General features: G+C 37.1%; 1 protein-coding gene across 1 annotated transcript in view; it reads right to left on the bottom strand.

Moving 5' to 3' along the window:
* Positions 1 to 24,418, bottom strand: part of LOC124159581 (kinesin-like protein KIF18A) — a 66,104-nt gene that overhangs the window by 15,566 nt on the left and 26,120 nt on the right. Inside the window, exons 5-11 of the mRNA XM_046535482.1 lie at positions 23,694 to 23,874; positions 19,330 to 19,529; positions 15,503 to 16,114; positions 12,547 to 12,726; positions 2,949 to 3,122; positions 1,958 to 2,576; positions 333 to 495 (exon numbers count right to left, since the gene is read on the bottom strand). Coding sequence (XP_046391438.1) covers positions 333 to 495; positions 1,958 to 2,576; positions 2,949 to 3,122; positions 12,547 to 12,726; positions 15,503 to 16,114; positions 19,330 to 19,529; positions 23,694 to 23,874 — 2,129 coding nt within the window. The remainder of the gene's footprint in view (positions 1 to 332; positions 496 to 1,957; positions 2,577 to 2,948; positions 3,123 to 12,546; positions 12,727 to 15,502; positions 16,115 to 19,329; positions 19,530 to 23,693; positions 23,875 to 24,418) is intronic.

The raw sequence follows: 24,418 nt of genomic DNA on the forward strand, positions 1-24,418 counted from the left end.
GAAATATAAGCTTTAATATCTATTAATTGAAATTTCTACGTCCAGCTGGACAAATAAAAAACTTAATAAAGGGTAAAGTTACTCTTAGGAAAAATTATTTATCTTGCTTAACAGGAGACTCGAAAATTGACACATTTTGAGTGCTTTTATAAATATCGAAATACTTATTAAATGTCATAATAATATCACTAAAAATCTGTTTAACCTTATTTTTATCGAAAAAAGCGAATTCTACATGAATAAAATTCAATTGAAACATTTTTTTTGCATTTCTCAATAATGTTGCGTTTTCGCAACGTTGGCCGTAAATGGGTTAATGAAACTAAACTTACCGTGATGATGAAGGTGGATTTTTTGATGATGAGAGTGTCAAATAGTTAGAATTTGTAGGATGTTTTGGTTCCAAAGGCAAACGACTTCTGTAAGAAGATAAATATGGGTGTGGCTTCGTAAAACTATGCTTAAGTTTCGAATGAAAGTTTTTCCTCGCTGAGCCTGAAACAATAAAATTTTTCACTCAAGGTCTGACAAAATCAGAGTAGCAGCTACATGTAAGATACAAAATAAATACAATCCAAAGATTCAAGCATGATGGAGTGAAATTTTTCTATATTGTAATAAATACTTGCAATTTTCCAAGACTACAAAATTTATCATGACCAAGGTTTCAATGCTACTACATCATCTTTAAGGTGATGAGGTAATACTGAAACCTAGATCATAATAAATTCTATAATTGTGGAAAATTGCTATTATTCATTTCATTTTAAGATACGAAACTTTGGGAGCAAAAGTCCATCAAATTGATATTAAATGTATGCTGCCGTATTCACATTACAAACTTATGGAACCATTGAACTAAAGTAAGCATAGTCACAACCATTCAATGAAGCCCATTACAAGCTTCACAAACCTACAAGATAAAATTTTCATTTACTTCAAATTGAAAGACAACCAATAAATATAGCATGTCAATGTTAGTTTAAAATCATAAAATTTTATTTCTTGATATTTCTTATTCCTGCTATATAGCCAATGCAACAAAAAAGAAATTCAGAAGTTAAAATAACAATTGCTTATCATGCATAGTAATGACTTATGAAGCAGAAATTTAGACAATCTTAGTAGTTATATGAATGATAAGTCTTTCATTAAAGAACCACTACTTTCGAAAATAAGCTCTTTGAAGTCAAGGTAATACAACGAATATTTAATTAGCTAATTTTATTCTCTGAAACTCTGAATTTAACTGAAGAATGGCTAATACTAAGGGAATAAAGTAATATAGAGGTGATAACTTGATGTTTCATTAAATTTAACATAAAAAAATATACCAAAATTGCCTCATCCGCTATCCTTGACTTAAATAACACTTCCTCAATGATTGAATTGGAAATTCATGCTTCTTAGCCTAAATCATAAAGTTTTACACTTTCTCTATACCATTAATTATTTCATACACAGGTTTATAAGAGCCAGATGTCATTTTAGTCTCCCATTATTCCGACTTACCAATTGACACATATTTTCCTTGTACTCTTAATATCCCACATCTTCATTAAACATTTTTAAATGAAATTAAATATAACCAAATTCTCTCACCCTAGATCCAAATTAAAAAAAGAAAAATATTTACCACATAGCAGCATTAAAGCTGCTTTTCCACACCAAAATATGTAAAATAGTTACATGTATAGCAAGGATTTTGGAAGCATGACTGAGTACATGAAAATTTGCCAAACGTCTTTTTGTAAAGAATTTGAAAATCTGTAGTTTCGTTCTATGCCTAAAGAAATAACAGTAGGAGGTGATAAATTAAAGAGTTATGACATTTATTCTACCAAAAAACAAATTCTACAAGGATAATGTCATAGTTAAACTGCTCACACCCAACATGTTTAATAAATCAAGCTCACATCTTACACTCCTTTTTGATGAGCTCCACGCTTCCACTTACCATTCGTTAACTGTGGGGAAATGGTTGACAGCGACCCCTTCTGTAGAGTCCCTTGTACCCTTTTATCTAAAGAGGTGGTATTCTCCTGGTTTTCTCTCAATACCTCCTGACTGAAGCCTCTTTGTGCTACACCATATATGCTTCCATTTGGCCTCGTCCACGCCCGTGGCTGACAAGACGTGCGAGGGATAGCTGTGGCTACTTTGGGTGCTTGGTAAGAGGTGGACGATACAGTTGAAGTGCTTGGGTTGGTGGCAAAGGGCAAAACTGAAGAAAGGATAGAAGTGGGCTCCAGGGAGGAAAATAACTCAACCCTATTCAGCCCATCACTGACAGCAGCTATTTCACCTTCAGTGATGTTATCTTTTCCATCCTCAGGTTCATTCATGCCCACCTCTAAAATTTGTTCAACAGGCAGATAAACAAGCTGGGCAAAATTTTGCTCTCTGTCTCCATCACCACCATACATAGAAAAAGTTTCATTAAGCACATCATTTGACATGCTCAAATCATCTTTCTCCACTTTAGCTAAAATAGTGCTGTCCATGTCTGACTTCTGAGAAGGAACTTGATCTTGCCAAGAGACTCCTTTGGCACCTTGTAACATTTTCACCAGTTTCTGCAAGAAATATCAGTCTCATAATTAACCTCTATTCTAATGAAGTAATCACTACACTCTACCTACCACTGAATACACAATAGATTACATCCTATGCAGTTATTCCACCTTAACTCATTTGATGTTTAATGCAAAGTTTTCGGGTAGATAAAAATAATGTCTCTGTCCTCATTCTCAATGAAAATTTTAAATATTTAATTATTGAGAGAGAAGAGGAGTATGCAATGAATGAAATGAATTATTGCCAGTATTAAGTTATTCTAGAAAAATCAAATAATTAATTGAGATAATTAAAAACTGTAAAAGGACTTATTTGCCAATTACTATTAGCTTAACTTACATGAACTATCCAGTTAACCCCATAAATCTTACCTCATAATGCCTTTCATGAGACTGGGTCAGAAGATTATGGGCAGAGAGGATACAGTAGTACATTTGAAAGTTAGAAGCAATCTTTTCAAGTACTAATTCAGTCTGACTTCTGTTCTTTTCAGCTAGACAAGCCATTCGATGAGCATGATCAGCAACACAATGCCACCCTTTGGCCTGTTGAATGACAAATTTCACAAAATGTAACTTAGAAAATAACACATACCATAATTAGGCCAAAAAGATCATACACTGCTTTTTATTCATCTTCCAAAACATTAACACAACACAGTGGAGCCCTATTTTCTATTCCTGGATTTTACATTTCCTTAATTTTTGCAATTTTTCTTTGGATCTCACCATTTACGACTCTTTCCTACATTTTATACTTGACCACTTTTTATGTTGTTAAAGAAACCCAAAGTATTTTTATACATACATATATACTTTCATAAGTGTCTTCTTAATACGATCAACTAATGGTTCTTTTCTCTGACATATTTACCAATCAAAAAATCTTTTTCTCTCCATGCATAATTTATGCACAATCAATTCTAAACTATTGATGCTAGTGAATGCAGAAGAAGCCAGGATAACAAACAGACAATCAAGAAAAAATTAATATGGTCATGGAATGTACATTTTACATCATTAAAAGGAAAATATAAAAGAAGGTAAAAAATAGAAAAATTAAATATATCCTTCAATTAATGATATTTTTTTGTATCTTTCTCCAGCAGTCATCCAAACAAATGAATATCTATCAGTGAATAATAATGAAATAAGGAATGAACTGAATAATGGGCATAGTTCATTTTAAATAATATTATGAGCTAGTTTACTGTCTTATGAACATAAAATTTTTATTGACATATTTATTACAAGTTATTATTAAAATTGCATGAATATATATGGCGTTAATTTAGAATAGATAGACCAGATGATGGAAAAGAGCAGATTAAACAGACAAAAAGATATTTCATATAAAGGGAAGTTTATAAAAAAAAGATTGAATTAAAATGGATATGACAATCATTGTGCTTTGATAACAAGTATACACATATACAGTAATCAAGTTTATGAATGGAAGGGTGTACAACGGAAGAAATATCAGAATTAAGGTGGAAGCACATTCAAATGAGTATGACATGTAACTAGAATTGTATTACAAGAAATGATTGACAGTGTAGGTACCATCGAAAGGCCTATGGTAAACAAAAAAATATGGATATAGCAAGGTCGAGAAGTCCCTGCTGCATAATACCAAATAATAATAAAACATAATAATATGAGGTATATCTCTAATTGCATTTCTCACGTGTTCTATGTGTCTCCAGAGTAATAACTGCCACTTATTTTTTGAAAAAAGGTCAACAGACCATTCGTAAGCGTCCCGAAGGTTCTCCTTTTTGCTATTTCTCATTCCAGCCCGGTGTCGTTTTTGCACCGCCCTCCCTTTGTTTGAGGATCATCCCACTGAGACATTGGAACGTCCTTGTTCTTGCCAACTGAGGCTAGTGCACAAGCTGCGGTATTGAGTAGTGTCCTTAATTATAACGTGATTAAAAAACACGTTTCCTTTAAATTTTTTTCTAAAAACCAATCCCCAATAGGATATTTTGACTGCACAGCATTATGTCATTACATTCATCTGAGTTCAAATTATCAAACTTAACACTGGCATCTATAGGGCCTGAGTTCATGTGTACAAAATTGTACAGTAAATTACCTGCATCCATTTAAAATATACATAGCTTTAATCTTTTTAATAAGACAGTTTCAGCATATATACTAAAGAAGTGTTTTTACAGTGTCAAAGAACTGTAACATTTCCCTAATGAATTTGTTTTTCTTCTGACATGCCCTATAAACTTATGATTGTATCATGTTGTATTGTGTCCTCTGGGCAAATAGATAAAATTATAATTGAACATGGTTTTCATTGACTTGAAACTGTCATTACTTAAACTAGCAGTAACTGAGTATGGATGTAGCTGACTGTAAGACGGCTTTTTTATTTTGAGTATTTTACATAAATTGTGGATTTCACAAGCACAAAGCAGGTTATTGCAACTTTCATTGGGCACTTATTAGAGATGGGTCAAATAGCAAATTTCTCGAACTCGAACATCGAATTCAAATATTAAATCATTGCTCGAATATTCGAATACCTCGAATACTAAACGGTGAATGCTGGAATGTTTGACTCGGTTGCATATGCAGCAGGCAACACAAGATTTTGGGGAGTAATTTTGATTTCCTTTAAATGATTCGAACAGGAATTTAGCTGATTAATGGATTATTTTAATTTCATGGAAACAATTAGGCATATAATTAATTCAACTAACATCGCTTTACCCCCACTACTGCTGCCAAGTGCTAGCTGACAATCTGAAGCATTTTGCAAAATACAAGCTCTTCTCCACCGGATTTTCTTCAATTATTTTCAGTCCATCTTTGGGAGTTCTCATGAGATAAGAAGATGAATTGGAATTGCTATCAGGGAGAAACCAAATATCCTGAGAAAATACCCCTTCGTCTGGGACTGTAACAATAAAGATTTATAGCACCACAAATAAATTGTAACTTGGTATATGTTTTAGGAAAAAAATACCGCATCAACTTCAGAGAAGCTCTGCTTCTCGTATCGAGTCTCGCCAGAATGCCAAGTCTCCGTCCTATTTTGGCATTTATTTCCTCGCGTAAAATGCTTAAATAAAGTCATAAATGCGTCGCGTTTGGTCTTGTTCTTGTTTAAATTACGCACACATTACTAATATTTCAATCCGACTAAGGTGTAATATCAATTGTCGAAAGTCATTGTTAGACACCTTTTGGGCTAATAGGTGATTCATGCAGCAGTTGACCTCCAGAAACTGGAAACTTAGAAGCAGGTAGGCTGAAAAAGGTCAGTGGGTGAGAAAAGGGGGGGCGCGAAATACATTTCTTTTGTTCTCGTGTAACTTGATATTTTTTTCGAAGCTAAGGTCTTTGTAATATGATCCCTGCGCGAGCTGGGACCTTTTATTTATTTTGGAGAAGAGGAAAGCCTCAGAGGGGGGGCTAGTGCTGAATGGAGGGGGATAGCGGATCTTGGGAAATGCGCCAATGTAATTATCCCACGGTACTCAAGCAGCAGTTGACCTCCAGAAATGGGGAACTTCGAAGCAGGTATTCAGAAAAAAGTCAGTGGGTTAGAAAAGGGGGGGCGTGAGACACGTCTTTATTGTTCTCCAGTAACTTGATATTTTTTTCGAAGCGAAAGTCTTCGTAATACGATCCCTGCACGAGTGAGGACCTTTTTGTTTGATTTCGGAGAAGAGGAAAGCATCAGAGTGGGTGAGGCGAGTGCTGAATGGAGGGGGATAGCAGATCGTGGGAAATGCGCCAATGTTACTATCCCACGGTACTGAGTTTCTCCATATGGTAGTTTCATCTCCTGGAAAAGATTCAAACTAAGTGCCTGTGCTTATTAGCCATAAATGACGCATGATAAACACTTCGTCTCATTTATACGAAACCTGCGCGAGCTGGGGCCTTTTGTTTGATTTCGAAGAGGAGGAAAGCGTCGGAGGAGGGGCCGAGGGCTGATGGATGGAGGGGGAAGCGGATTTTGGGAATTGTGCTACGTAGTTACTATCCCACGGCACCGAGGTTTTCCTGGTGGGGGAAACCGGGGATTTTCGGATTTTTTCACACGGATCAATTTAGGTTCCCCACGTTGAACTCTTTTCACCGCTCTAACCCGCACGTTTGATGTAGTTCATCAACTTGCCTAAAAACGGCACTGCATGCACTAAAAGACTAGAGTTCTCTACATTTTTCCGAGTAAACCACCAACGACGTGCGTGCGACAGTGTACGACGCGAAATTCAAAGTATTCGAGGTGGTACTTTTCGCAAAACTATTCGAGACCTCGAATATCAAATACTTTCTAGTATTCGATATTCGAGGTCGAGGTATTCGAGTATTCGCGGATACTATTCGCACATCTCTAGCACTTATATATAAATAGAAATGCTTTTTAAGGCAAGCCACCATCTATACCAAAGTTAATAGCAATTAGAATGGTAAAGCGGGGAAGAGGTTTCAACATAGTTGTGTCGACAGTAGTTATTTTCCGAACAAAAGTATTACAAAAGCATCAAGGCGAGGCATTACTATGCCCCTAATTTGTTTTTATTAAATAATACCTAAATGGTTTTCAAAGCATAGAGCAAGCATGGTTTTCAAAGCTGTTCATAAGCAAATAGCCATTAAAATGGTGAAACTAAAGGGGTTTTTAACATGGTATGGTTGACAGTAGGAAAAATATCTATTCATTAGCATTAAGGCTGATTATTGAAGCATTTATAATATCTATATACATAAAACAAAGTCGAAAATCATGTTATTACACCATTTATAACTCAAGAACAGCTCCACGTATTTTAATGATATTTGATTTTTTGGATTCATCACATCTGGGATACCAGAATAAACATTGAAAAATAGTAAAAGTAAAAACAAAAAAATTAATCTTATTCTTAGGGGTATTTTTTACGAGTTGGTAAAACTGCAAAAACTGTGAAGTCAGTCAAAACTAGAAGTTTTGTTTAATTATACCAATTTATTGACTGAGCTTCTTAACAATATTAAAAATATTTTAATTGTTATAATGTATTAAAATTGTATTTAAAACATTTAACTCGAGCTAAGCCCAGCTCCAGTTGATGCGTCAATACTGTGATTGTAAAAAAATCTCTGAGCAATTACATATTGACTATTGGTAATGATTGTGTTCCTGTCAATATATCTTACAGATTGATTTCATTTCCTCGGAATTTTTTGCAATTTTGATTCATCTATAGATGAGCTCATCAAAAAATGTTCCCGAACATGATGATTGATAACCATAGAAATCACTAATTTTTGAAAGAGCAATTTTGATGGCTAAGAACAAAGATCTGGATTACTTAAACTTAGTAATTCAGAATCAAATCGTGGGTACTCTGCACTCACTCAAATCTATTGACTGTGTAAAAACGAAGACAAAGTCACCATATATTCATCTGAATTTTTAAACTTCTCGGATGTGCCTGGCTTACCACCACATAATTTACACCTGACGGTGGGCTCGGTGGTCATAATTTTGCAAAACCTAAACCGAGGATTCCCATGATACCATTAAAATTCCAATTAGTGATGGGTTGGTTCTGGTACTGCCGATTTTGGCCCGAGGAACCAGTATCGAGAATCAATCGCAAGTCGGTACTTTGGAACTGGCTCGGAACGGTGTCGAGGATTTGAATTTGGTGCCCAAATCCAAAATGGTCTACAGCGCATTCAAGGCCAAAAAGTGAAAAAAGATTAAAAAGCTCATATAAAACTTTCTGACTGCATGGCATCCACGCTTTATTCTTTTGAGAGTAGCTCACTAACACGTGCATTTAAGGGTTCACCAGTGTGTCGCTCTCGCTAACATTGTAACATTTCCATAGCCACGGCTGCCGCTCAAACAAGCTGACTTTTCGCCTGCCGCTGTCCAGGGCACCACGCCATTCTTTCAACTTCAACAAGGTCTCTGTGGATGTCTTCAAACGAGTCAAATCGCGCGGCGGCAGACGGCACAGCACCTATTTCAATATGGACTGGCAATGCGCCATCTACGACGTGAAATACAGGCAATGCTACATAGAGGCCGCTTTCAGACAAAACGATTTTTTGTTGGGCGCTATTCACGAGAAATTCAGGCGGCTTTCAGATGAGATGACTCTCTGCAAAACCATGTGCCAGCAGAAAATCGTTTCGCCTGAAAGTGCTCTCACGATTGAATCATGAACATATACAGTAATTCTTCGACATACGAACAAGATGCATTCTGAGAGCTTTTACGTAAGTTGAAAAACCTAAGCAAGGCATCGAAAAGTGTGGTTATTCCGCAATACTGCGTTACAATTTTGCGTTAACTCACAGCCGCCCAGTTTATCCATGGTGTCGATGTACCCATTTATAGAGTACACCCATGTCTCGTATAGCGCAATTTCGATTAGCGCATTTCGATATAGGGCAAATTCGTTCCTCGGGGAAACATTGCAACGCAGTGTAGCCTAATCAAAAATCTTAAACGCTCTCGTGATAAAACGTGAACTTGCGCTAAGTACACACGAAATTTCTATCATTTTACACATATTAATATTATTGCTTGCCTAAAATCTTCTTTTTTGTTTATATATTAATCGAAGTCCATTGCTGTGCAATGGCCAAAAGTATTACTCGTCATTGGGTCCAGATAGCCGGCCTACCGAAGTAATTTATCTCGTCTCCTTAACAGAATGAGTTAATTTAGATCATTAATTAAGCATGGGGCTAGTGGAAATAAGTTTTTTTTAAGCAATACTGGTTGAGACTGGTTAATTTTTGCCGTCATAAGTTATAGGGCGATTGACTTCCAGGTAGAGGGTCTACGCTAAAGCCTTCAAGGTCATCGGTATTCACGGGGAAGAAATGGAGCGGTGGCCGAGTTGCGCATGAATAGCATCAACACATAAAAGGGTCCGCTATAGAGTCTCAAACACAATGGCTTTGTTCCCTCCCCGCAGTCATAGGCCTTCTACGTCTCAGGAATACAGTTCAGCAGAAGAAGGTGATTTAGATAGAGCCATACAGAGTAAAAACCAAGAGAATATGGCAAAAAATAGGAATGCGTGTAGAAAAATCAAGAATTTATCAAGAAAAACCATTAACCTAGAAGATGACTTGAGAGAGGTCAATTGCTTTGAAAATGGAGAGCGTCAAAGCGATATTGCGCGGAAGTTTAAACTCACGATGCCTTATTCTGAATAAAGACGAAGCTAAAATATCAGTGACCTCAGCCGCACCAACTTCAACCAAGCGGTCTACACATACGGAAAGTTCATGGTGAATCAGTACCAAAAGACGAGAGTGGTAATCGCTCCGAGACATTTAGTGAAAGCTCCGATTGGTTCCAGAATTTAAACGGCAAGCAGGTATTTTCAGTGCGGCGATATCAGGTGAATCTGCAAATGTTGATATGCGCAGCCACCACAACATTTTCTGATTAACTCCAAGCTGTTATTGAAAGTGGCTCCGTTCCCCCTCAACTAGTTTTTAGTGTTGACGAGACGATATTCTTTTGGAAAAGAATGCATTCTCGTTCATTCATTTTCAGGGAAGGAAAACCTGGGTCAGGTTTCAAGGCATTTAAAGACTGTTTCACGTAGCTGCTAATGACTCGGAGGACTTCAAATTAAAATGATTTATCATTCATAAACTCCGCTAGCTATGAAATGGCATTCGAAGTAGCATTTTCCTGTCATTTCGATGAGCGACAAAAGGGCCTGGGTGACACAATAGTTGTTTTTAGACTAGTTTGAAAAATCGTCAACTGCCAGCAGCGCATTATGATCCCCTGAGATAGCTGATGTTAGCCCACCCGCACGACAGGATGGAATTTCGAAAGCACGTAAGAATTTTGTTTAACGTGAATAAAAGTCTTTGAATGCGTGAATACTATCTTTAAAGATGTTTTAAACTATAAATATTTATAGAAATAATGTTTTCTAAGGCTTTTTATGGGAATATAGATGTTTTAGAGGAAATTCAATACCCAAGACCTATGCTACCAGGAACGCATCCCTATCTTCCCTATGTTAAAACGCTCTCGTATAACGCAAATTCGTATAGCGCAAAGACCCCGAGGAACGCATCCCTTGCGCTATACGAGACATGGGTGTAGTTTATTGTTGAGATTATAAGAACTGCGATAGTCAAGCAAGTGAATAACTGGTCAATTAAAGTAACAATTTAACCTACATTGCACAATACAGAATATATTTTGAACTGAGTCACAAGTTACAACAAATTCACGGATGGTGTCGTGAGATGTTGGGGGAGATTCACTATTGATCCTGATGATATGCAGTATATATAAACTGTGCTCCAAGCATACCGTATTTCCCTGAATATAGTCCCCCCCCCCTAATTTTGAGGCTTCAGTTTCGGGAAAAGTTAAAGGGAAAAAAAAAAAATGTGTTTGAATATAGTCCCACCCTTTTACCACAGGCATTTTCGGAAAAAAAAGGGGGGACTATATTCAGACATATACGGTACATATTTTGTGCAAAACTTCAAAATCAACACCTACTGTTCAACCATTACTGTTTTCAGTGAACACCACCCAGTATGTACAGCAGCAGACAATATGTCTGCCAAAAAAAAAAAGAAAAGATTACAACCAGATTGGGTAAAATGTTGAATTTTGAAATCAAAACCTGAAGAAAGAACCTGTATCTGCCTGATGTAATGTGACATATTGATTGATCATGCATTATTTAACAACTCGACTTTTTTACTCGGCACATAAAATTATGGAGACCATCTTAAGTTTTTTTGCAGTGCTTTCCTGCTAATTTACATCTTTAGTGAATTTATTTTCATTCTCTTCATGTGGTTGTTCCTTTAAATTTGCCATTAATTCAGATTATAAGAGTTCATCTTTGGAACCGAGTATCGAGAACCGTGAACCAATGGGGGAGAACCGGACCAGAACCGAGAACCGAAAATATTTAAGGACCAACTCATCCTCATTTTCAATATATTAGGGTTTACTGTATAAATAGAGGTTTCACTGTACATATACCCATATGAAATCATGAAATTATTCGCCGGCCTCGGTGGCGGCGGGGTAAAGTCCTCGCCTGCCAAACCGAAGGTCGCGGGTTCGAGTCCCGCCTGGATAAGTTACCCTTGTCCAGGGCATGGGTGTTTGTGAATGTCCTTCATTGTTAATTGTTAATTATTCCCCATTGTAAAAGGCCGTAAATGTGCTGTTTATGGGGCAATGGAAATAAATTAAACATCTGTGACAATAGTAGGCATATTTTAATCTCTCTTGATGGTTGGACAACGCTATTGTTACTTCTTAATTGACCAGTTGATGTTTCACAACTTTATGTTGTGTATGCATGGAAAGGAATTTGGTAATACATCTACTCTTTAAGTGACCAACCCTCAAGCGGAATGAAAACATACCTACTAAACTTAGTGGTCCAGAAATACATTCATAAGCTAAAGGAAATTGATACCTCCTGTACTGCACAAACACTCAACATTCACCCACCAGATTAAATCCGCTCATCTGAGAGCCCAACAACATGCATATGCTCAACTGGCAGTAGCCGCAACATAAACGCTCATTTCTGAAGCTTGGAGAAAAGGAGGTCAGCGCTCACGCTCCAGCCACTGCCATCCGAGCACATTTGTATTGTTGCACTCCTAGATGAGCGGATTTGATCCGGTGGGCATTGCTGGGTGGGTTGAGCATTTGTGCAGTGGAGGTATCGAAGTCTACGCAAAATAGGGATTTTACGAGGAAAAAATAAATAGAAATAATTATGATGTAATATTTTCTCAAGGTTTCTATAAGGGAACGTTGAAACAAATTCAGACAACATTAACTTCCCAATTTTAAGGGCAGGTGAACTTAGTGATGATGTGATTCTACCATATGCACTTATGAATGACAATCTCATAGTTCATTGCAGTGCCTGTTAACATATTAAACAAGTGAAATATATTGTAAAGTAACATTAATGCATACCACTAAGTGCTGAGACTTCAACTCCATCTGAATTAATGTTGGGGGAGATGCTTTCTTGTTCAACTCTTTCAATTTGCGTCCATTTTCAAAGAGCTGGTCTTCCACAATTTTCTTCCGCTCCATGATACGATTCAATCTTACGTTGATTTTTTCCTCAGCACTGCGTGATTTGAATTCAGTCTGAAATGAAATAAAGGAGACATTATCACAATGAGAAGAGCAAACACAGACTGAAGAGACTCACATGCACCATGAACCATTTCCAATTGAGATTAATGGCCTAAATATTATATTTGGCATAAAAGATTTGAGAGTAATGCCTGAAATTACTTTTTAAAATTGAATGCCACCAAATATTTTTTGGCACAATTCTCAGCTTCTCCTCAGCAACAATTCCACAAGTAAGGATGAGAACACTACTTAGTCCCCATGATAGAATAAAAGGAGGAAATCAGGAGAACTGTAGCACATAAATCTGTGATTCACTCCGTGATTCAGAGTGCAATACACATTGTCCTCGACTTCCATGCACTCGACTTTCGTACCATTCACGCTTTCGTACATACCAAATTGATACCTTTTCTTGACTTTCGTGTGCCAAAGTCAGACTTTTGAACATTTGCCTATAATTTTTTGAAATTTCCACAATGTTTACTGTGCATCCCAACATACAACTGCTTCATATGACAGTACAATCGAGGGTAGTGTTGACTTTAATCAAGGTGATATTTTTGAGATAGACATTGCCTGCTATAGACTCCTTTATCAAGAGAAGAAAAAAACTGTAGTTCAGCTTTCATTTGAGAGATTTTTCAAAAAGTTTACTAGACACCATCACACAGCTTCCAATAAAACTAATAAATAAAAGTTCTCCTTTCTGATTGCATTTTTCTGTTTCGAGGGCTGTTTAATGCATGTACGACATTTACACCTTCAGCAATTACAGTGCAACCTCGATAAAACGACACCCCACGGTGCACCAATAAACACTCGTTATAGCGAATTGTCGCTTTACCGGAGGTGGAGCAAATAATAGCCAATATGGTATACCTGTTGCGAACAGTTATACAGGAACAGAGTGGTGCGGTGACAGATAAATTTCTATCTGATAAACATAAGCATAAATCCAGACAAAAGGTGATGTTTATTTGCATCACTAAATTTCCTTACTCAAACAACGGCTAATTGTTTGGTGTTTTCTTGGCCATGGTGCCTGCCATCAAATTATTTCTATTCATGCAACTCATGGACGTGCGGGTATGCTCACGACTGCTTTCTGCCGAACGAGGAACAAAAGAAGATCAAGCATTTGCGAATGCTAATGCCACAATATTTTCACCAAAATTAACTACTTATTTATCAAACGACAGTTTACCACGTAAATTTGAAACTGAGCACTCCATTAGCTTCATTTCTAACAAATCGCTAGCAATTACAGAGATTAAGGAGTCTTAATGTAAGTTTTTCCGGCGGTGAAACCCTCGCTAAGGCGAGTGCCAACACCAAAAGGGCCTCGTAAAAACGAACTTTTTAACACGCTTATTATATGGTCAATTGACGGTGCATCGGCTATCTCTCGTAATAGCGGGGGTCTCGCTATAGCCCGTACTCGCTTTAACGAGGTTCCACTGTATATAGCAAGAAATATAATCCAAATTCCATATGTCTTTTTTTTTTCTTTTTTGAATAACATGCGAAAGATACACGACCACGAGATACACTGTGACGAGATGTCACCCGCTGAGGAATTTTATTGTAAAAATTTAAAGGTATCAAGAGTGACGGTTCAACAATTGCATTTTGCTATTCTTCTTGATAAGTCTTTATTTATTTATAGTGGACATTTTATTCGAGTATTCGCAGATACTATTCGCACATCTCTATTAAAAACCAATAAACCGTCCCCGGGAAATGCACGATTTCCGCCATTTTGTCGTCCTAGCAAGGAAGTGTGACGTAAACTTCCTGTTTTCGGAATTCTCCTCCGCATCATTTCCGGTCCCCCACCTTTGTGCCAAATTTCAGCACTCCAGCTTGTCCTCCAACAAGTGTTAACGGTTGTCACAAGATTCCCAAATTCAAATTCCCTGACAAACCTTCACTTCCTCTAACTTTTCCTCACTCTCCTTTTAATCATGGCATAACATTTTTGCTGGGCTTAGCCTATCACAGTCAATTCCATCAGTGCTTCAAGTTTACCAGGGGAATAAACATAGTTCTTATGGTTTATCCAGAGTAGCCTGGATTTTGGTCAAATTGTCTATGAGTCAAATATAGCAAAGCTGATCTCAAAGAATATTTTTTTAGAGAGTTTTTTTGGAGGTAAGAAAACAAAATGAATAATTGTTAATATAGTATATACAAGGCTATGCAGTGAGATGTTTTCAGAGAAGCTGCCCTTTCTCTGCCACAGAAGCAAGCCCTCATTCAGCATAGCTATAATTTTGATTCACTCATCATTACATAAATTTTCGCTGATGACATGGATGAGATACCCTTAATTTTTGCTGAACTATTTCAAATCCCCTGGCTTTTTCCTTAATTCCCTAACCTGTGAAAACCCTGAATTCATCGGTTAGTACACAGTCACTGTCCATCATTTAATTTCAAACTGACAATTTACCACCCCTTTCATTTTCCCATACAAATCGACAAAATTGGCTCCTCCACCAATGCCTGTCATAATGTTCCCCATTTCCATTCACTCCACTAAAAATGACCCTTTATTTATTTCAGCAACTGTTTTCCCCTCACTCCACATGGAACCATACACCCTCTCCTTTCCAAAAAGAAATAAGATGGCACACATCAGGGTATTTAAGTCATTCAAACTTTCCACTGAACACTCAAAACAAAAAGTTAAAGACTTGTGTCTCATTTTGTCATGTTCATTAACTTTTGAGAATTATCTGATTGGATAAATGGATAGCAACTACATACATGTAAATGAACTCACCTTGGTTATCTCTTCATTCTGATCACAGGAGAGCAATTGAGCCCTGGCCAGTGCTCTCCTCCTCACAGCAGCCTTCCATGAGAGAACTTTGATCTCAGCTTCAAACTGCAGCAACTTTTTCTGCAAAGCTTCTCGCTCGCTGCAAGCTTGCAAAATTTGCTCCAAAATATCATCTTTAGCAGGCTCAATGACAAATCCATTATCATGCACTTCTTGAACAGCACTACTCGAAACAAAAGTGCCATTTATAATGGCAGAAGGTTCTTTGTTCAACTCATCAACATCCTTGTCAAATGTTCCATTGAGGATGTTTGATCTGATTTCCACATCCGTCTCTCCCTGTCCAGGTGCAGAATTCTCCATTTCCACTGCACTGGAACGACTGCATGAGCATTCAACCCCTCCTCCCCCGCCCACTTTGGCCTCTAACTCGGCTATCCTCTGTTTCAACTCAGCATTTTCCCTTCTCAACTTCTCCATGCCACAGTTTCCTCCACCTGATTCCAGATCAGAGACTTTTTGCTTTAGACTTGCATTTTCTTGGCGAAGTTCCTCAACCAAACAAGCCAGTTCCATCACGTGCATATCCATTGCAACCACATTCTTTTTTGTCTGGAATAAAGAGACATAAAAGTAAGTTTATTTCAAAGAATTTCCCTATCAAAATGGATATCGTCACCAGAATTTTTCAATACAAAATTTGAATGAATGAAATTTAAAATTTCAGGTCAATACTTGTTGTCGTTAGAAACAAATCTGATATAAAATTTAATAAATTAATTTAGCAAACACTAAGCGAAAAACTTCCACGCTTCATACAAAAATAAATTCACACAGAAGTTTATGTGTACAATTTTTCAACTTGGTTAGAAATAAAATACTGAAATTTAAAAAACATATTGTTAGCTCTCAAAAATTGAGATACAACCAACAATGGTGTATAGCACATAGGCAGCAAAACAGTACTAAATTTGCATGCTGTCCACTAATGAACAAGGTAGGGTAAAGGGTGCACCTAAAGAGTTCAATATGCAAGCGAAGAGATACAAAACAGTTACATATATATTTAAAACTTGACTTGCGTAGAAAACTTCATCACTTGAGCCTAAGAGTGGACAAAATACATGTAGCATACAAATTTCATTTATTACATAATCATAATATCTTAATAACTTTATAAATAGATGTGGTAGGTGCATTATTATGTTTGCTTTCCATGACTGAGATTGTTTATACTGTAGTTTACCCGTTGCCAAGCGGCCACAGCAGCTGGATGAATTAGCTTTCTGCCTGCCATGCATAAAAATTCTACCATCGTAACACTCCTTTCGCAACGCGATGGCAGTTATGTGTAAAAACTATGATCCGATTATATAACTTTTCTCTAATTGATTGAAAAAATTTATTGAGAAAAATCAATAAATTTCCATTCTTGATAATTCTTTATTCCACAGTTATTTTCTCCACAATATGAATTTTAAAAACATAATTCTATTTTCTTTCCTTTTTTCAATTGGATGAAAGTTTAAAAAATGAAATCGAGATGACCAATGTGCTGTACTCTAAGTTTAAATTCAACCGTCCATTTCGGTGTCTGTGTCTACGAGACAAGTGCTCCGCTCTTCTCTCACTTTGGCTCTAAACTCTGCCTAGTGGCTAGCATTTATTTTTTAACAGAACGGAAGTTAATATTAAAGCCCTCTGAGAATAACTCGCATCGTCAGTCATCAAGTAATCATTAAAGTAAAATTCATAACGTGAAAGATAAATCAGTTCATTTCGACTCAGGAATGGCTCATAACGATTATACTGAAGTACAAAAGTGCCCAGTTTGTTATCAGAAATGGGAAAGTAAATGATTCCGTGAAGACAAATCATGCGGCTTGTGAGTCAAAGTTCCCGGCACTGAATTTGCGGAAGAATGCCGACAGAGAAGCTATACCCGGTAGATTCAAGCTACTGTTGCTAAAATTTCATGGTAAAATTCTTTCTTAGAGCAAAAACATGATATAGAAGGGATATTTTCCTGGGCTCTTTCCGGAATATCCCAGGTGCCAGTGGCGTAACTAGGAATATGCTTTGGAGGGGGGATGGTAGTACATGTGGGACGGCTCCCCTCCCCCACCCCCCCGAGGCAATGGGGATTCCTGGAAAATTAAAATAAATGACATGCCTGTAAACATATTTTACATCATTTTGGCACTTAAATTTTAGCTTTAAGCAGATGCAGTTGCTGTATATCAAGACTAGACAATTTTTTTAATTATTTTTCATTTCTCTGAGGCTTTGGTGGTGGGGGGTCTATTCCCTCATCCCCCCCATACTTACGCCACTGCCAGGTACGGTGTGCTCTGTATGTGTTGGAATTAGCCATGTTGTAACTATAGGCTTAGCCATAACTATGGGCTTAACGTCCCATCTGCCGGAGATTGCGTTGCACTGGAAGTTCTCTCCACAATACCGTTAACCAGGGATACAGCCATCTCTGGAAAGTTACTACCACTGCCAGGACTTGAGCCACAGGGTGTGAAGCCTTTATGATGCATTACTGAAATTCTGCTCCCTAATTATGGGGTTAATAGGTGCTACAATGAATTTCCTGAAAACTGCAGTTAATGAGCCAATTTTTTTCAAAAATTGGATTCTCTGTGAACATTTAGTAACACAATTCCGAAATTTCTCCAGTATGATAGCCTTGTGGCTTAGTGCCAGAAATGCTAGCAATTCAAGCAAAAAAACGTTCAACCATGGGTAATGTTGTTCACGAATGAAAAATTATGTTTCTCTTAAAGTAACACATCATCAGTGGTGTTGCTTGTGAGTAAATACGATTATTAGGGCTCAATTTCTTTCCTCCAAATGAGTAATTACATCCTGGAAACAAACCCGCCCCTATTGAAAAGGATTTCACGCTAAATACCGAAAAACCTCACATATAAAACTTCCTCACTAATGAAACTTTTTTTGGTTCTCCACTGACAGTTTCATAAGTGAGGTTCTACTGTACTTTTAAATTAATTTTACCAATATATTACTAATTAAAATGCCCTAAGAAGGCACAAATGCTTCCATACCAACTTTAGCCTACAGCCTGTGTGCATGAACTTTTCTGACCTATACTTTCAATGAAAAGATGGAAAATATGCTAGACACTCAATGCCACAGGGCAATCATAATCATACAAAGCACAGCACAAAATCATACACAATCATAGCACAAAATGTAACTATGCTCACTTCAAGTAATTTCTAATTTGCGCATATGTAACCTTCAACCAACTTTTTTCACACAATTCAGAAAACTACAAATGTTCAACTTTATGTAATATGAATAGTGCCGGTCAAAGCAATGCTGTGGGACATGTGTGTATCCATGATCACAGAGTGTGGTCGTGCACTGCAAGGCTTGGAAAACAGGAACATGGTGCTCTCATGAATACCGCTAGCACTCGATCTCTTCCATTTTACAAAGAGGATTCTAGCGGAACTAATAAGCCCGGTGTATTGTCGCATTAATGCAGTAATTCTGATGATTTTGTGTCCGATTTTATCTATTTTTTTAAAGATCGTAGAATAAATTGAGCGAGAGTGAAAATCATGCACGGATAATTCGCAACCCGGATGAACCGCAGCCGGATAATCGGGAGTCTGTTGTATGTACGTACATATTTGTGAGGGCTTTAGCACTGCATGAATCAGGATCAAGGACCATTAGAAAAGAAGCCTCAAGTTTCTGGAGAAGGACGCTGAAGACAAGTTTGATAGATGAAGTGAGAAATACATGAAACCTAGAAGAGAAGAAGAGCTTTCGTGTAAATTACCACTGACCTTTAGCTTGATTTTCTTGGCCCGATCAGCATATTTTAATGTATTGTACGTATCCTCATAAGATGTGGGAGCTGGAGATATATTTGCTATCATTACTGTTTTGCAATTTCCACCCAGGGAGTCCTTCAGAAGTCGTGTCAATTTTGAGTCCCTGTATGGGATGTGCTTCAAACCATCAGCCAATGCATTAATGCAGTTTCCTAAAATAAAAATAGAAATAAACACAATTACAAAATCAAATGGCTTGGGGCGTAAGAGAGAAATCTTGAATCAAAGCCAATGGCTAATCAAATCCAAGTCAAAGTCCATATTTACTTTCCATTCTTAATTTCCCAGAATCCTTTTGATTTTCCCAGTCTATACCAATAGCATAGCAGTCATACAAAAGCGACTTTATGGAAAAATTCAATATGGTTTACATATAGTGGAGTAAAGCCAAGTCGCTACCCCACTCTGCCCAACCAGAATGGCAACAAAATGCCCACCTCAGTGCACGAATGCACCAACTCTCCATGCATAAAACCATAATTTCCACCTTTTTGGTAATAATTCTTTAGGGATTAGTCACATAAAGAAAAAACAAGACCAGCATTTCACAACAACCGAACACAAAGGAGCATACTCGGATCCCTTAAGGACAAGGAATTTCCAGAGGAACGGAGTGGAGTGCATTGCCTTAATTGCAACAACTATATCGTAATTTACATTGGACAAATAGAGAGGAGCTTTCCCACTAGAGCAGCCCATCACCAGATGTGTCATCGACAGGGGAAAGATAACTTGCAGTTTGCTAAACACCTCATAGACATGGGCCACAACAGTGGCTTCATCCTAACCATTATGCACTTTGAGAAGAAAGGACACCGATTAGTTGCTCTGGTAGAGTTGGAAATTTTAAGCCACAGGGATGCATAACGAGTTTATGTTCCCCTTTTTCCTTCTTGCCCCCCCCCCCCTGCACTTTCCCACTGACTCATCCCACCCACCCCATCCAGAGTGACCACCACCCAAGCACCAAACTCAACTGCCACCACCCATAACCAACAGCACCCAAAAAACTTCCCACCCCATTTTTTATGCTATATATTCTGCTCAATTTACCTATATGCCTCACCTTGAAAAGGTTACACAGTAAAAAAAACCATGGTCAGACAAAATAAATCACCTGATGGAAAAAGCAAAGTTTTTATTCCTTCAACTCCCTCAAAAAATGGTGATGTCATCCTGCTTTCAAAGGATATGCCTTAGTATTTTGTTATTGTTATTCCCCGGATGCATTTCTTAGATGAGCACTATTTTGAATGCTCTTTGATCAATTTGATTAATAATAAATTTTTGTGACCCTCTATCTCAGTACTGTTCACCCATTAGAAATTTACCTTTCATGAGGGATAATCTTGTCACCCTCTTAGACATTAAACGTCATTGCCATGCATCCCAATGGTATAATTATTATCATTACCTGTGATGTTAACATAGACATGTTTTCTAGCACAGATGATATACATATAACTGATTTTCTGAACATTATTAAATCATGTAACTTGTGTATATTTAAACAGGAACTTCACATTCTTCTACCTTACTCGATGCCTTCATTTCTAATTTTGCTTATAACAAAGTAACAACTGGGACAGTCACCTTAGATGTTTCTATTCCCCAGTTGTTGCTACATTTCCAATTAATGTCATTTCCTCTGGACAAGCATGTCACGTGATCCTTTAAGGCTTCTAATAGCCATGATTTTATGAATCCCTGATGACATGAAGCACAGCATACTGAATACTGGCTCTTTTGATGAAAGCTTTCATAATTTTTATTCAAAATTACTGTACTGCTTGAGTTGATTTCTGTTCTTTCATCTCCATTGCCAAGACCATCACCAACTGCCTATTTAGACTTTTTACCTGATTTTCCTTCGATTTCTACATTTACCTCTAAATTCTACTTTCCACCGTTGCCCATTGCTGAGGTAGCTTGGGTAGGGGGTTCTTTAACTTTAGGAATGACTGGAGGCAGCTGCATACCTATACATAATGACTTCAAGCCACCAATTGACCATTCGCCCTTTTCTTGTGCTCTTTCATTTTTTTGTTTCCCTCCATTTCACGTTTTCTCTCCATATTTTTACCTAACGAGTGTACAAGAGTCCTGATTATGTTTTATGGTAAGATGCAGTGTTAGGAAAAAAACTAAACTTTGCAAAAAAATATAATTACCCTGAAAAAAAAATTACTGTTAAATAAAAATGTCTCACTTGCATAGTTAAAAAATAATTTGTCATGTGTTTTGAAACACAAATGGCATTTCAAAATACGTTAATTGCTGTATTTTTCTTGGCTAAAAACATATGTCAGAGAAAAATTAATCAAAAAAGACAGCATTAAAATGAAGGACTACAAATACGGTTTCAAGGGGTGTATTTCTCTATGAAATAATTTTCCAGGAGCATCGAAAAACATTAATTTTTGTACATGTAAATGAAAAACTGGGGATTTCTCTGAGTCAGAAACTGTGGTACACGGAAGATGCAAAATGCCGATATCAGCACTTCTGAAGATGCCTAGTGGAATCTAGGTGAAACTGTTGTCACCCTATGACAAACAACATGGTGAAAACCCAAAAGATCAACAAATCAAGAACGGCACGGTAAACTATGAGACAGCAAAAGAGACAGCACTTAGATAAAAGTGGCCAAAATAGTGGAACGAGATGAATATTTTAATCTCAAGGAGATAAAAAAGAATGCTTTTGGAATGTGTCATTATGTATTTCATTTTATCGATCCTCTGAGTCTGTGATTAAACTTTAGCGTCTTAGAAAGACATCTTATAGAGATCAAGCGTCACGGGACAGTGAGACTGACATACAGAGTGACGATCGACCCAGAAATATATTCAAACGTGTTCAATGAGCACGTTGTAGAAAATATCTACGGAACGTGCAGAACTGAGGACTATTGAAGGAAACCATCAGAAGAAACGACGATCATGGGAAAGCAAGACTGTGCAACCGAACAAGTTGACGAGGAGGCGGTTGGAAATATCCATGATCATTTGTATGACACAGGTAACCATCACCAGAAATGCCTCGGAGCAACAGACTGCATCAATTTCGGGGAAGAAAAAACAACACACAACATTGTGCCTCAACCAGTGAAAGTTTCAACGGCTATTAACTATGAAAATTGTTTATCCATGCCATATTTGAAATAAATTTCATTCTTCCAATCAACTGAGCACAAAAAAAGTTTTCACCTCCAATATAAAGATATATTTAGTTTATATTGGAGGATCTAGGAGATTATCACCAGTTATGGTGAACCGGATGACCACAGTTTGGACTGAACAATGGGAATGGGTGACTACAGCATCTATGACGAGACGATGAGCATCATGCAAGTTGTAACACGTCGCCGAAAGGATACTCCCTGAGTGCTCACAGGCAGCCCCGCAAGCAATGCTGCGAGAAGGAGAAGCAGGGGCGTCTAGCTTGGTTGGCAGCGGCTACGCTTGAACGCTACAATGAAGGTCAGCTAAATTAATGTTCATCACTGCCCATTGAATGCTTAGCAGTCTTAGTAGCGACTCTTTCCGATGCAACGTACCTTGGTTTTGCTTACGTCTCTCTCCTACACAAAAACTGTAAAATCACATATAAAAACTGTTTCAAAGACATGAGAGTCAAACTTGAGTGGTATTCGTGTTTGGTATGCACGCAATGATATTGGAAGACACCAAGAATCGGCAAAGAGAGCAAAATTACGGTATAGAATACAAAAACGGTCAATTGACTGCTCGCGGTCATTCTAATTGTAAGTAAAAGCTGACATCTCTACGAACATGAATTCCCCCCCCTCCCCCCCCCCCCCCCCAAAAACTTAAATTTCAGGTAATTTGTTTGAAAATGAACAAGGATTTGGGGATCCTAGCCTCAAAAGGCAAAAATACATCCATAAATTAATGAACATGTAGAAAATATAGTGAATTTTAAACCTTTTACATCACAAATTAAAATTATGGAATATTAATCTTATGCTGATATAAAAAAAAAATAGATAATCCCCATTAAAATCAAAATGGCACAAATGAATTCTCCTTCAACTCTAATCAAGATCAAGAGAGTCATGTGTCCAATACATATTTAAAAAAAAGAGCAAATGATAATACATATTAGAGCATGGGCAGTGACATATTAAATACTACAAGAACACTGAATTAATGGCAACAAATTATGGTCACCATCGTCAAGAAAATAGGCATGACATAGAAATTACAATTGGTAGTGAAATTTTGAAAATCATACTACAATGCAAATTGAAATGAAAATAATTTAGGGAGCACTGAAAGAAACATTTTACCAACCTAAAGCCAAAAGTGACTTGTTGATATTAGCACCCTCTGCAAAGCGCGATCCTTTGAAACCTGTGGCCGAGCCACGCTCAGAGCCAGCTAAATCAATCATTGAGAGCTTCACAACTTTAACAACAGATCCCTCCACATTATCTCCAGCACTGCCATTGTGGATGGTCATCTTCACATAGACCTAAGTGAAACAAATGCAACACCACTAAGTATATATTTAAAAATTATGGGCAAGAATAAGTTACAAATATCTATATACATATATAAAAGAAAGTCGAAAATGGTGCTAGTTAGTTAGTTAGAACACTTATAACTCGAGAATGGCTGCACCAATTTTAATGATACATATTAGGTTCTTTGGATTCGTCTCATCTCTGGATAACATAAAGGACATTAAAGAATAGGAAAAGTTCACAAAAATATCATCTTTTTTTAGGCATATGTTTTTAGGAGTTGGTAACACAGCAACAATTCATAAATCAGTCAAAACTACAAATTAAATAATTTGTTTTGTTTTTACTAATTTAATTACAATTTCATAACAAAATAACATTTTAATTGTTAAACATATAAAAAATATTGAAATTGCACTTAAGAAATTTAATTCGAGCTAATTGTAAGCCCAGCTCGAGTTGATACTTCACTACCGTGTTTGTGAACAAATCTCCAAGCAATTGTTCACAATCAGTAATGTCCATGTTCCTGTCGACGAATTGAGCAGTTTG

This window comes from Ischnura elegans, chromosome 5, assembly GCF_921293095.1.
Source record: "Ischnura elegans chromosome 5, ioIscEleg1.1, whole genome shotgun sequence".
NCBI classification, from domain to species: Eukaryota; Metazoa; Arthropoda; class Insecta; order Odonata; family Coenagrionidae; genus Ischnura; species Ischnura elegans.